This window comes from Aquarana catesbeiana, linkage group LG12 (assembly GCF_042186555.1).
Source record: "Aquarana catesbeiana isolate 2022-GZ linkage group LG12, ASM4218655v1, whole genome shotgun sequence".
Lineage (NCBI taxonomy): Eukaryota > Metazoa > Chordata > Amphibia > Anura > Ranidae > Aquarana > Aquarana catesbeiana.
Window position 1 is genome coordinate 180,396,113 of NC_133335.1, and position 14,795 is coordinate 180,410,907.

The 14,795-nt window shown below is 46.2% G+C and overlaps 2 protein-coding genes across 2 annotated transcripts in view; one reads left to right on the forward strand and one right to left on the reverse strand.

Annotated features, from left to right (window-relative positions):
• The window catches only part of CDH22 (cadherin 22), a 645,289-nt gene that overhangs the window by 289,253 nt on the left and 341,241 nt on the right, over positions 1-14,795 (forward strand). The window lies entirely within an intron of this gene.
• Positions 11,297-14,038, reverse strand: LOC141113378 (uncharacterized). Its single transcript, XM_073606441.1, has 3 exons — positions 13,259-14,038; positions 11,882-12,886; positions 11,297-11,359 (listed from the first exon to the last, which is right to left on the reverse strand). The coding sequence occupies exons 1-3, from the start codon at positions 14,036-14,038 to the stop codon at positions 11,297-11,299; spliced, it is 1,848 nt and encodes a 615-aa protein (XP_073462542.1).

The window sequence follows — 14,795 nt, forward strand, 5'->3', positions numbered from 1 at the left end:
TGTGTGTGATTTTTTCTCCCGCCAACAGCCTCTGGATCTGGGCCCCCTGTCCTTTTTATAGCACACAGGACTGGAGGGCCGGCCCAAGAAAAATTCTACAAGAAAAACCCAGGAGTACAGTTATCCCCTAACTTCCCACTATCTGCCTACAATCTATTGCAGTTAAAATTAATGGTTGAAATTAGTTATTTATAAGAAACAGAGTTATCCCTAGGAGAAGCATTGCTTACTTTGTTGAATGCACTGATTACCTCCATGCTTCAGATATAAGAGTTTTTAGAATTCCCTGGATATATGGCTGTTGTACATGCTATACCTGGCTGATTTATATGTTCCTAAGTACATTCCAGTGGTAAACTGGCTCACAATAGGTGTCAATAAGACTGTTATATAAGAGGACTGTTGTTCTACTTTCTAGATTTATTATTCAGATGATCTACATATGCGTAAAATAAAAGTTGTGAACATCTCACACACCCTTGTTGTTGTCAACTCATGGAGTGAAAACGCAGATGATCTAATTTAACCACTTAAAGGGGTTGTAAACCCTCGTACTTTTTATTTTTTTTTAAATAAAAAACATGTCATACTTACCTCCACTGTGCAGTTCGTTTTGCACAGAGTGGCCCCGATCCTCGACTACTGGGGTCTCCCTGCGACACTGGTAGCTCCTCCCCGCATCGCGTGTCCACGTTGGAGAAGGCTCTCCTAAGGTGGACACCCATGCGGGCGTGCTGCCGGGTCCTGCATCGCTTATTTGGACAGACTTAAGTGAGTTATTCCTAATGCCGCGTACACACAATCAAAATTTTGGTGGGAAAAAGATATGATGGCTTTTCCGATGGGATTCCGCTCAAGCTTGCCTTGAATACACACGGTCACACAAAAGTTCGCTGAACTTTCGACCGTTAAGAACGCGGTGACGTACAACACTACGGCGAGCCGAGAAAATGAAGTTCAATGCTTCCGAGCATGCGTCAAATTGTTTCCAAGCATGCGTAGGAATTTTGCGCGTCGGAATTGCTACAGACGATCGCATTTTCGGATCGGAACTTTTTCCAACCGAAAAATAGAGAACATGCTCTCAATCTTGACCAAAAGCTCTCATCGGTCTTTTGCTGGCCGACTTTCCGATCGAGTGTACGCGGCATAAGAATTATAGGCCTCCAATATAAAACTGCAAATTTCCATGCAAAACAGTGTACCGCTTTGACATTCAAAATTAAGACATATACATACCACCAGGGAGGTTTAATGACCCTTGGGGAGGGGCCAGGATGGTGGAGGAGCTCGGATACATGCTTGTTTGTACAAGCTGCTGACAAATATAAGTTTGGAAGTCATTTGGAGAGGAATCCTATGCTTAATGCTTTTATAGTTTGGTGTGCTGGAAGCACCTAAAATGCGTGAGTTCCCTGATAAATACATTTTTAAACTAGCGATAATGCACTATCCAGCCTCTTTCTTGTTTTAAAATTGAGGACAACTTCTCTGGATTTTCCTGTGGGTTCCTGCTGAGCCAGTTTCACTTACAGCCCAGGAGTGGTTGAACTGCTTATGTGGACCAAACTTAAAGGGGTTGTAAAGGTAAAAATTTTTTCACCTTAATGCATTCTATGCATTAAGGTGAAAAAACTTTTGACAATATCGCCGCCCCCAGCCCCCCCGTTTTACTTACCTGACACCTCGAATCTCCGCTGCTCGTTCTCGTCATCTCCATTGCAGCTCAGCCTGGTCGCTGATTGGCTGCAGTGGATGGATTGAAAGCAGCGCAGCCATTGGCTCGCGCTGCTGTCAATCACATCCGATGACGCGGCGCGCCGGGGGGCGGGGCCGTGTGATACAGCCAGCGGCTATAGCCGCCGGCTGTATCACGGGAGCGCGCCTGCAAGCACTCACCACCATGCGAGGGAGTTCGCATTAAGGTGGTTAATGCTTGCGGGGAGGAGCTGAAACAGCCGCCGAGGGACCCCAGAAGACCAGGTTCGGGGCCACTCTGTGCAGAACGAGCTGCACAGTGAAGGTAAGTATAACATGTTTGTTATTTAAAAAAAAAAAAAAAAATTACCTTTACAACCCCTTTAACCACTTCAGCCCCGGAAGGATTTACCCCCTTCCTGACCAGAGCACTTTTTACAATTTGGCACTGCGTCACTTTAACTGCTAATTGCGCGGTCATGCAATGCTGTAACCAAACGAAATTTGCGTCCTTTTCTTCCCACAAATAGAGCTTTCTTTTGATGGTATTTGATCACCTCTGCCGTTTTTATTTTTTGCGCTATACACGGAAAAAGACTGAAAATTTTGAAAAAAAATGATATTTTCTACTTTTTGTTCTAAAAAAAATCCAATAAACTCAATTTTAGTCATACATTTAGGCCAAAATGTATTTGGCCACATGTCTTTGGTAAAAAAAATGTCAATAAGTGTATATTTATTGGTTTGCGCAAAAGTTATAGCGCCTACAAACTAGGGTACATTTTCTGGAATTTACACAGCCTTTAATTTATGACTGCCATGGGCATATGTGGAATTGCACCCCAAAATACATTTAGCTGCTTCTCCTGAGTATGGGGATACCACATGTGTGGGACTTTTTGGGAGCCCCGAAAACCAATCACTGCCTTCAGAATTTCTAAGGGCGTACATTTTTGATTTTACTCCTCACTACCTATCACAGTTTTGAAGGCCATAAAATGCCCAGATGGCACAACCCCCCCCCCAAATGACCCCATTTTGGAAAGTAGACACCCCAAGCTATTTGCTGAGAGGCATGTTGAGTCCATGGAATATTTTATATTTTGACACAAGTTGCGGGAAAGTGACAATTTATTTATTTATTTATTTATTTTTTTGCACAAAGTTGTCACTAAATGATATATTGCTCACACAGGTCATGGGCATATGTGGAATTGCACCCCAAAATACATTCTGCTGCTTCTCTTGAGTACGGGGATACCACATGTGTGGGACTTTTTAGGAGCCTAGCCGCGTACAGGACCCCGAAAACCAATCACCGCCTTCAGGATTTCTAAGGGTGTACATTTTTGATTTCACTCTTCACTGCCTATCACAGTTTCGGAGGCCATGGAATGCCCAGGTGGAACAAACCCCCCCCAAATGACCCCATTTTGGAAAGTAGACACCCCAAGCTATTTGCTGAGAGGCATGGTGAGTATTTTGCAGCTCTCATTTGTTTTTGAAAATGAAGAAAGACAAAAAAAAAGATTTTTTTTTTCTTTTTTTAATTTTCAAAACTTTGTGACAAAAAGTGAGGTCTGCAAAATACTCACTATACCGCTCAGCAAATAGCTTTGGGTGTCTACTTTCCAAAATGGGGTCATTTGGGGGGTTTTGTGCCACCTGGGCATTCCATGGCCTCCGAGACTGTGATAGGCAGTGAAGAGTGAAATCAAAAATTTACGCCCTTAGAAAGCCTGAAGGCGGTGCTTGGTTTTCGGGGTCCCATACGCGGCTAGGCTCCCAAAAAGTCTCACACATGTGGTATCCCCGTACTCAGGAGAAGCAACAGAATGTATTTTCACATAATTTCACATATTCCCATGGCATGTTTGAGCAATATACAATTTAGTGACAACTTTGTGCAAAAAAAAAAAAAACAAAAAAAAATTTGTCTCTTTCCCGCAACTTGTGTCACAATATAAAATATTCCATGGACTCGACATGCCTCTCAGCAAATAGCTTGGGGTGTCTACTTTCCAAAATGGGGTTATTTGGGGGGGGTTTGAACTGTCCTGGCATTTTATGCACAACATTTAGAAGCTTCTGTCACACATCACCAGGGGCGGACTGATAACTCATGGGGCCCCCGGGCAATAGGAGATTATGGGGCCCCCAGGCAATCAGAGATTATGGGGCCACACAGTATACACACACAGTATACAATCACACAGAATACACATACATGTACACACAGTATACACAGACAGATGTAAAAAAAAACACAGATTTATACATACTGTCCCTGGTTTTACTGAGGCTGGCAACCCTGATGGGGCCCCCTAGTGGACCAGGGCCCTTGGGCAATGCCCGAGTGGCTCAATGGTCAGTCCGCCCCTGCACATCACCCACTCTTCTAACCACTTGAAGACAAAGCCCTTTCTGACACTTTTTGATTACATGAAAAAATTATTTTTTTTTTGCAAGAAAATTACTTTGAACCCCCACACATTATATATTTTTTTAAAGCAAATGCCCTACAGATTAAAATGGTGGGTGTTTAATTTTTTTTTTTCACACAGTATTTGCGCAGCGATTTTTCAAACGCATTTTTTGGGGAAAAAACACACTTTTTTACATTTTAATGCACTAAAACACACTATATTGCCCAAATGTTTGATGAAATAAAAAAGATGATCTTAGGCCGAGTACATGGATACCAAACATGACAATTGCGCACAAACGTGCAGTGGCAACAAAATAAATACATTTTTAAAAGCCTTTAAAAGCCTTTACAGGTTACCACTTTAGATTTACAGAGGAGGTCTACTGCTAAAATTACTGCCCTCGATCTGACCGTCGCGGTGATACCTCACATGCATGGTGCAATTGCTGTTTACATTTGACGCCAGACCGACGCTTGCGTTCGCCTTAGCGCGAGAGCAGGGGGGACAGGGGTGCTTTTTTTTTTTTTTTTTTTTCTTTATTATTTTTTTGCTTTTTTATCTTATTTTAAAACTGTTCCTTTCATTTTTTTTTAATCATTTTTATTGTTATCTCAGGGAATGTAAATATCCCCTATGATAGCAATAGGTAGTGACAGGTACTCTTTTTTGAAAAAATTGGGGTCTATTAGACCCTAGATTTCTCCTCTGCCCTCAAAGCATCTGACCACACCAAGATCGGTGTGATAAAATGCTTCCCCAATTTCCCAATGGCGCTATTTACATCCGGCGAAATCTAAGTCATAAAATGCTCGTAGCTTCCGGTTTCTTAGGCCATAGAGATGTTTGGAGCCACTCTGGTCTCTGATCAGCTCTATGGTCAGCTGGCTGAATCACCGGCTGCATTCTCAGGTTCCCTGTTGAGACAGGAGAGCCAGAGAAAAACACGGAAGACGATGGGGGGGGGGGCATTCTCTCCCACTGCTTGTAAAAGCAGTCTAGAGGCTAATTAGCTGCTAGGATTGCTTTTACATGAAAGCCGACCGCTGGCTGAAAAGAATGATACCAAGATGATACCTAAACCTGCAAGCATCATTCTGGTATAACCACTCAAAGTCGTGAATGGCGTACCTGAAGACAAAAAAATGGTTAACAATAAAGCACAGTAAACGGTAAAGTATAAAAAATTGCATACCTGAAAAGGAAACATGATAAAACATAATAACAATAAAACATTGCAGAATAGAATACAGTAAAAAAGAGCAGAACAATAGAGAGAATACAGAGAGAGAGAATAGAGAGAGAACAATAAAACGACAACTATTATTTTTTATTTTATATTTTTGTTTGTGTTTTTTTTTTTTTTTTTTTTTTTACACTTTTTTGTAACTGTAACTTTTATAACTGTAACCGGTTCCAGGTTCGGGTCTCTCAAAATGCGATGGCATCTTGGGAGACCCTGTGAAAGTGTGTCCTAGTCTGTGCAATGCTGTACCCTACGCTAACACTCAACTAGTGAATGGTAGCGTTCAAAACATTCACCAATGCAAAGACCAGGATTGTCAGGACAGGAGGGACAATAATAGCGGGTGTCACGCCTATATCCGCGCTTGCTGCAGACACGACATCTTTTTTGGGGGGGTTAGTTGGGTAGGGGTACTCGGGAGGACATAAAGAAAATGCCTCTCATGCAGCCGACTGCATTTGGTTGGGGATGTGAATGGGGGAAGTACGGGCGCTGCAGAAGTGGTGGGTTCCCAATTAGGATTGGCGAATGCAGCAGGAAGGGCATTATGGGCACGACGGGCCTGTGTTTGTCTTCTTGGTGGCAGCGGGACACTACTTGTGCTTGCCACCTCACCAGCTTGAACTGCACTTATGGGACTCGCCACGTCACCAAGTGTTACTGCAGTGCTGGTTTGACTACGACCGGGGTGTACTAGGCCGCTGGCGCTTGCCAGTTCACCAAAACGCTACCAAAAAAACTGTTAACGATCGCAGGGATCAGGCCTGACTCTGCGAACGCTGCAGTTATGCGTTAAGTGTTTTGTAAGTGACAGTGATCGATCGATACTGCACTTGGGTGGGCTGGGCTGGGCCGGGCGGAGGGGCAAAACGCAGGTGCTAGCGGGTATCTGGGCTGATCCCGCTAACACTGCGTTTTTGGGAATCCTAAACTGCTGGGGACGCTAGTATAGATCTGATCGGATCAGATCAGATATTGATCAGTTCAGATACTATACCACTAAGGGAGGTGTACGGTGCGTGGGTGTTAGCGCTACTGGCACTAACCTGACGCTGCTTGGGGCTGGTGCTTGCCATTTCACCAAAACGCTACCAAAAAAACTGTTAGCGATCGCAGGGATCAGGCCTGACTCTGCGAACGCTGCAGTTATGCGTTTAGTGTTTTGTAAGTGACAGTGATCGATCGATACTGCACTTGGGTGGGCTGGGCCGAGCCGGGCGAAGGGGCAAAATGCAGGTGCTAGCAGGTATCTGGGCTGATCCCGCTAACACTGTGTTTTTGGGAACCCTAAACTGCTGGGGACGCTAGTATAGATCTGATCAGATCAGATATTGATCTGTACAGATACTATACCACTAAGGGAGGCGTATGCTGCGTGCGTGGGTGTTAGCGGTACTGGCGCTAATCTGACGCTGCCTGGGGCGACGCATATCACCGCCGGGCGATCAGGGGGCTAAATCTTTATTCGGTAATAAACGACGGGTGCCCTGACACTATAAAAAATAAACAAACTAACCAGCGTCACCCGTAACGGTTATACAGTGATCAGTGGTGAAAGGGTTAACTAGGGGGCAATCAAGGGGTTAAAACATTTATTAGGTAGTATATGGGGGTCCCTGTCGCTATAAAACGCTGACGGCGAACCTAAATATTTAACTCACTAACTAGCGTCACCAGCGACACTAATACAGCGATCAGAAAAATGATCGCTTAGCGACCGTGGTGACGGGGGGTGATCAAGGGGTTAAAACTTTATTAGGGGGGGTTAGGGGGGTACCCTAGACCTAAAGGGGGCCTAACACTCACTGCCCTAACACTGTAACTGTCACAAACTGACACCAATGCAGTAATCAGAAAAAAAAAAAAAAAAAAACCTGCTTGGTGTCAGTTTGTGACGGGGGGGGGTGATTGGGGGAGGATCGGGGGGGGGGGGTCGGGGTGTTTTGTGTGCCTGGCATGTTCTACTGTGTGTGTAGTGTGTTGGTGCACTCACATACCTGTCTTCTCTCCTCGGCCCGGAACGGAAAATACCGAGCGAGGAGAGATGACATCATTTCCTCTGCCTCTGCGTACAATACAGAGGCAGGGAAATGATCCCATTGGCTGGGAGCGATCGCGAGGGGGGGGCCACGAATGGATGGCCTCCCCCTCACCACCGATCGCCGGGGGAGATTTGCCGACCGCCGCAGGCACCGGGGGGGGGTCCGATCGGACCCCCCATCCGCGGCCAGGCAAGGACGTACCTGTAAGTCCTTTTGCCTGCCCGTGCCATTCTGCCGACGTATATTGTCATGCGGCGGTCGGCAAGTGGTTAATGCCGCGTACACACGAGCGGACTTTACGGCAGGGGGAGCACGTGTGTGAACTCACCCTCTTCTAATCAGGATTATCATCACTTTTTGGACAGTAATACATATAATATTCCAATTTGCACTATTGTTTCTGTGGATTGATGAAAATTGGGAGAAAAAAATCTCTCTTTTTTTTTTGGACACTTGATATTAAGGAATAATACTAAATTTCTGTCACTGTGAGCTTGCTTGTTACACAATTTTTTTTTTTTTTATGTTCATAGTTACATTTTTTAGCAATATTGATTTTCATTGTTTATGGCACTATCTATCAATTGTAAGGTTCAGTATCACACAGCACTGCATTTTTTTGTTCTTTGTATATATGTTTTCACAGATTATGGGATTGTGATCAATGCTTAGCAGCTGTGAATTTGCACTTTGTTCCACGGGAATTGTTATACCACACCTGTTGCTAGGTTGTAACCTTAGGTTACTTTGTAACTGACGCTGATTTCAGTCTCAGGTTGCTCTAGAGTAGCTCGCAAGATTTATATATTTTTATATAGGTTAATGACCAGGCTATTTTTTGCGATACGGCACTGTGTTGCCTAAACTGACAATTGTGTGGTCATGCAAAATTCCCCCCAGCCGTGCAGCTATGGCCCTTTAAAGGGCCGACGTACAGCTACGGCGATTTGCGGGAACAAGACAACCTGCCGCAGTATATTGGTCGGCAAGTGGTAAACCCCAATATTTTGTGTGGCCACCATTATTTTCAAGCACTGACTTAACCCTATTGGGCATGGAGTTCACCAGAGCTTCACAGGTTGCCACTGGAGTCCTCTTCCACTCCTCCATGACAACATCACGGAGCTGGTGGATGTTAGAGACCTTGCACTCCTCCACCTTCCGTTTGAGAATGCCCCACAGATGCTTAATAGGGTTTAGGTCTGGAGACATGCTTGGCCAGTCCATCACCTTTACCCTCAGCTTTTTTAGCAAGGCTGTGGTCATCTTGGAGGTGTGTTTGGGGTCGTTATCATGTTGGAATATTACCCTGCGGCCCAGTCTCCGAGGGATCACGTTCGGCTTCAGTATGTCACAATACATGTTGACATTCATGGTTCCTTCAATGAACTGTAGCTCCCCAGTGCCGACAGCACTCCTGCAGCTCCAGACCATGACACTCCCGCCACCATGCTTGACTGTAGGTAAGTCTTTGTACTCCTCGCCTGGTTGCTGCCACATACGCTTGACACCATCTGAACCAAATAAGTTTATCTTGGTCTCATCAGACCACAGGACATGGTTCCAGTAATCCATGTCCTTAGTCTGCTTGTCTTCAGCAAACTGTTTGCGGGCTTTCTTATTCATCATCTTTAGAAGAGGCTTCCTTCTGGGATGACAGCCATGCAGACCAATTTGATTCAGTGTGCGGCGTATGGTCTGAGCACTGACAGGCTGACCCCCCACCTCTTCAACCTCTGCAGAAAAGCTGGCAGCACTCATACGTCTATTTCCCAAAGACGACCTTTGGATATGACTCTGATCATGTGCAGTCAACTTCTTTGGTCGACCATGGTGAGGCCTGTTGTGGAACCTGTCCTGTTAAACCGCTGTATGGTCTTGGCCACCGTGCTGCAGCTCAGTTTCAGGGTCTTGGCAATATTCTTATAGCCTAGGCCCTCTTTATGTAGAGCAACAATGCTTTTTTTTCAGATCCTCAGAGAGTTCTTTGCCATGAGGTGCCATGTTGAACGTCCAGAGACCAGTATGAGAGTGAGAGCGATAACACCAAATTTAACACACCTGCTCCCCATTCACACCTGAGACCTTGTAACACTAACGAGTCACATGATACCAGGGAGGGGAAAATGGCTAATTGGGCCCAATTTCGACATTTTCACTTAGGGGTGTACTCCCTTTTGTTGCCAGCGGTTTAGACATTAATGGCTGTGTTGAGTTATTTTGCAGGGACAGCAAATTTACACTGTTATACAAGCTGTACACTCACTACATTACATTGTAGCAAAGTTTTATTTCTTCAGTGTTGTCACATGAAAAGATATAAAGATATAATAAAATATTTACAAAAAAGTAAGGGGTGTGCTCACTTTTGTGAGATACTGTGTATGTATATATATATATATATATATATATATATATATATATATATATATTTATGGTCGGAGCCCTCCGTCCTGACAGATATGAAACACATAAACACGTCACAAGACTAACAACATAAATAGACCTGAGGTGTGCCCTGGCCTGCTGTATGGTAAACCCAGATCTGCTGGGCGGTATGCCAGAGAAGGGCGCATACCTTAAGAAAGTAATGGATATTTCTGTAGAGAAATTGTTTGAAGAGAAGTACCTTGAGAAGGGGAATGGGTGGGTGGGTACCGCGCACTGGAACCGACACTGACCACCGTGGATAGTCTGGTTATATATGCTCCAGGCTCCTCCCATAATTTCAGGCCGGTAAACCGGCCTTCCTATTTATGGTCGGAGCCCTCCGTCCTGACAGATATGAAACACATAAAGACGTCACAAGACTAACAACATAAATAGACCTGAAGTGTGCCCTGGCCTGCTGTATGGTAAACCCAGATCTGCTGGGCGGTATGCCAGAGAAGGGTGCAAAAAGACTTGGTTTAGGGAGGTAATGTTTTATTTAAGTTTATGGTCATCTTACAGAGCGAGCTTACAAAAGGCTCGTGACGTTTCTACTTGTGGATTGGGAATGTAGCGAGCAAAGCAGGTGGATTTCCACCTTCCCATTTTCCTGATCACGTGGTCCGGGACTCCGTTTCGTGAGGCTGCTGATGCTGCTCCAATGCGGAAAGAATGTCCAGAATAACGGTTGGGGTCAAGGCCTAAGTTGCACAGAAGGATCCTGACGTGAGTAGTGAACTGGTTGGTACTAAGCGGGCTGATCGGGAACGGCAGCAACGGGCTGTTCTGCGAGGGATCAGGTAAATGGGCTAATAGACGATCTAGGATGGCTACGGGGCACCAGGCGTTGTGCGTTCTGAAGAGCTTGATGTCAACCCCTGGACCGGACTGTTGTGTTTTGGACACCTCGAGGTGTATTGTGAAGTGGCTGTGGTGACGCGTGAGATGGCGTCTGCATAAGGCCCTATGACTGGTGTTGCTGACTGTGAATTCGCTGGGTCGTAGAAAGCCATAAAATGCCAGGTAGATGGCTGCTTGGACGACCAAGCTGGGCAAAAAACCGAAAGGTGAGCGTGAGAGTATAGTGGACATGTCTCGAAACATGGCACTGGTGACTGGTAAGCGTTTACCGCTAACTTGGGGTTTCTGCTTGTGGATGCCTCGGAGGATGGCTTTGACCGCATGAGTAGCGAACAAAGATGGTTTGTTAGGATCTAGTAAAGAGGTGAAATGCTGGATGCCAGCTAGGTAGAGTCTAATAGTGTTGTAGGATAACTTCAGCTGAGTATGACAGTATGAAATGAAGGCCAGGATATGATGGAGATCTCCTGGTATAGCCCCGGGGTTAGCCGCTAGAAACCTGTGATAGCTTTTCCAGGCAGCATGGTAGCCTTTCAGGGTATTGTGAGATAGTGACTGGTTAATCAGACTAGTGGCGTCATGAAGATGTCGCTTTAATCCAGGGTTAGTTGTGACCAATGTGGGATAGCAGACATGGTCGGGTCGGCTCCAGGTTCCTGCGAAAAGAAGGTTGTGAAGTTAAAACGAGATAGCGCGTTGGTCGAAGTGTTGCATTTACCGGGGATATGAACACAGAGGACATTAAATTGGTGCTGTAGTGAGAGTTGCCCCAGCCGGTGTAGGAAGGACATGATGGCCAAGGACTTGGAGCGACCTTTGTTTATAATAGAGGCTGTGGCTAGATTATCTGTGGAAAATGTCACTGTTTGTCCTACCCAGTTGTTGCCCCAGACGTGGGCTGCTGCAACAATGGGGTAGATCTCGAACATCGAGGAGGATTGACTGAACCCGGGGATCGAGAGTATTTCTGGCGGCCATGGTGCTGCAAACCAGTGGTGGCCAAAAATAGCTGCAAAACCTGTGGAGGCTGCGGCGTCCGTGATTATTTGAGGTGAAGTGGGAGACGCTGATGGGATAAACATCGAAATGCCGTTCCAGTTTGTCAGAAAATCGTCCCACATGGCTAGGTCAGCTACGGCTGCCTTGTCTAGTTTAAATATTAGGTCAGGGTCTTGTACCTGGGAAAGGAACACTAGGAGACGTGAGACGAAGGATCGCCCTTGAGGGATGATCCTTATGGCAAAGTTCAGCATGCCAAGGAGGGATTGTAGTTGCTTTTTTGTGCAACCTTGCGTATTAGTAAATGTGTGGATGACTGTCCTGATGCGGGTCAATTTGTCGGGAGGCAGGCTAGCTTGCATGGTGTGAGTGTTGAGTATGATACCCAAGAAGGTGACGATCTGTGCCGGGCCTTCTACTTTCTTATCCGCTAGAGGTACGTTAAGATTATGAAAGATTGTTCTAAGGCTGTTTAGATCAACTGGGGGCTCGTTGGGTTTCTCTATGAGTAGGAAGTCGTCTAAGTAGTGGATCACTTTCTGACAGGACGCATGTTGTGAGAGAATCCAGGAAAGGGACTGAGCGAAAGTGTCGAATAGCCACGGGCTGCTTTTGGAGCCGAACGTTAACTTGGTGGCGAAATAGTATAGGCCTTTCCATTTGATTCCGTGCCATCGCCATAGGCACGGATCAATTGGCAACAATTTGAATGCGTCCGAGATGTCTGCTTTAGACAACCAGGCGCCTGCTCCTGCGAGAATGATAGATTGAATAGCTGAGTCTACCGTTGAATATCTAAGTGAAAACTCTTCTGAAGGTATTAGGGTATTTAAACTGGGTATGTGGGAACAATGAGGCGCGGACAAATCATAAACTAAACGGAGTTTATTTGAAAACTTGCCCTTCACAAGGCCGATAGGGCTGACTCTCCATACAGAAAAAGGTGATTGTGTAAAGGGGCCGATTATGTATCCCCGGTCTAGTTCTGTTTGCAGCAGGGTGGTGATGGTTTCCTCGTCGGTAGCGGCTGAAAGCAGGTTTTTGCATTCGTGAGTTGTGTTTGGGAGTGTGATAAGTCCGGTGTGAAAGCCTGTCGTGAATCCCCGGATGAGAAAGGCTGCCAGTGAAGGTGTTGGGTGTGAGGTGAGGTAAAACGCGAGCCATCCGACGTGCACTCGGCTTAGTCATTCGGGTTTAGGTTGTTTCATAGCGCAAGCGTACCTGGGGTGGGCTTTGTGGCATGTGAGACAGACATGAAGTAGTTTGCAGTGGGGGAAGTTACAACCCCCAAAGTTGAAGTTATTGCATATGGCTGCTCCCCCTAGTGCCTGGACGGGTCGTCCTAATCTGTCTGCCTGAGCCGGCTGAGTAAACGCTGTTGAGTAACGAGTGACGCTGGAAAAGAGGGGAGGGTTGGGGGGGCATCTGCCACCTGACTCGGAGCACCAGTTGGCCGTATGGGTGGACGACTGGCAGTTAGTACAGAGTGGGGAACGTAGGCCAGCGAAATGGCGACAGAACAACTCTGTATCAATGGTACTCCAGTTGGTTTTTACCTGAAACTGGGAAAGTCTGGCTGCTGCTTTTGCTGAAAATGACCTGTGATAGTCATAAAAGGAGCACCCTCCATATTTATAACCTAGATCTACTATTGCGTGTAGGTATAGGTCCAGCTCCTCTCTCCTGTTGGGGTTGACCGTGCATAGCACGTCTCTGAACATGCCAAATGCTAGTACAAACTCCGCAATATTGAGTTTGCGGGTAAGCCTATGGTCTTTGGCCTTTAGGACGACGGAAACGTCTCCCCACGAATAGGACTTGTTTTCGGCTGGGTCGTGTACTGCGATGAGGAGGGATGCTAAGTTAATGTCCTTCCCATCCACGATGTCCTTCCTGATGCCTGCTGGGACGAGATGTGCGGGGAGGACGTAGGTATAGATGTCGGGCGTACCTGTAAGGAGAGGCATGGGGGTGGCAGTGGTTACTGTAGATAGTGAGGGTGCAGCTTGATGTACCTCCAGGGTTCCCACTCTTGTCTGGACATCGGTGACTGTTGCCGATAGTGTGGTCACCAAGGAGTGCAGCTGAGTGATTGCTGATGAGATTGACTGTAGTGATGCCTGGGTGCCCGATTGGGCTGCCGCTGGCGGAGAAAACAGCAACCTGAAAAGCTCAGCTTTCCTAGCAGTCGCAGGGAAGGGTATTTCCCTGCGTCGTAGTTCCGCTGTAAGCTTGGGGATGGTCCAAGCTCTGAGAGACTGTAAGTCGTCGTTTGCTGAGTCTGCCCCAGGTGACGACGGGGTGGAGGCGAGGTCCTCGCTGCCGGCCTGCGACATGGTGTCCGCTAAGATAGGGGGGAAAATGCGTATGTTTTTTAGACAAGTTTACAAAACAAAAAAAAAAAAAAAAAGGTAGGAGGGGATAGATTTTTTTTTTTTTTTGAATTACGCACCTGCCTTGAAGCCCTAGTAGTGGAGTTTTAGTTTTTTGGGGTCGAGACTTGGGTCGACCGGGAAGCTGAGGAAGATACTGTCCACGCCTGTTGCAGGATGGATCAATTGAAGAACTCTACTGACCTGAAAAAGGGGGAAGGGGTGGAAAAATCGATGAGTAGCCGTGTTGCTACGGGAGATGAATGGCTGTATGAAGCCATTTCGTAAATATTTGCGGTGATTATAAAGTGAAAGAGTTTTTTTTTTTTTTTTTCTTTTTGGAGAAATTTGATTATGTAGGAAAACCGTGCGCGGCATTGGTAAAAATAGGTGGTGTGAGTTGTGTGTTTTATGGTATTTGTTGTGAGAGACCCGAATCGTAGAGCCGGTGCTACGACTGGACTCGGATTGGAAGGTGGGGTTTGTGGTGCCGAGGATCCTGAATCATTTGAGCCGGTATGCGACTGGACTGGGATCGGTCAGTGAAAGTTGGGTTGGCGAGAATCCGAATCGTTTGTGCCGGTGCTACGAGTGGATTCGGAATGGGCGGTGGGGTTTTTGTTGTGCCGGGGGTCTTGGATCATTGAGCCGGTATGCGACTGGGCTGGGATCGGTTGGATGAAAGAAGCACACTGTTGGTGAGTGCTTGTGTATGCTGAAG

Bases quoted from the DNA above. Each gene is read 5' to 3' on its own strand.
- LOC141113378 (XM_073606441.1), bottom strand. From the start codon at position 14,038: ATGTCGCAGGCCGGCAGCGAGGACCTCGCCTCCACCCCGTCGTCACCT. The intron at 12,887-13,258 runs GTAAAAACCAAC...AAACCCGAATGA, and splicing joins CCAGACTTTCCCAGTTTCAG to CTAAGCCGAGTGCACGTCGG. The intron at 11,360-11,881 runs GTACAAGACCCT...TTCTTTTCGCAG, and splicing joins TCCTAGTGTTCCTTTCCCAG to GAACCTGGAGCCGACCCGAC.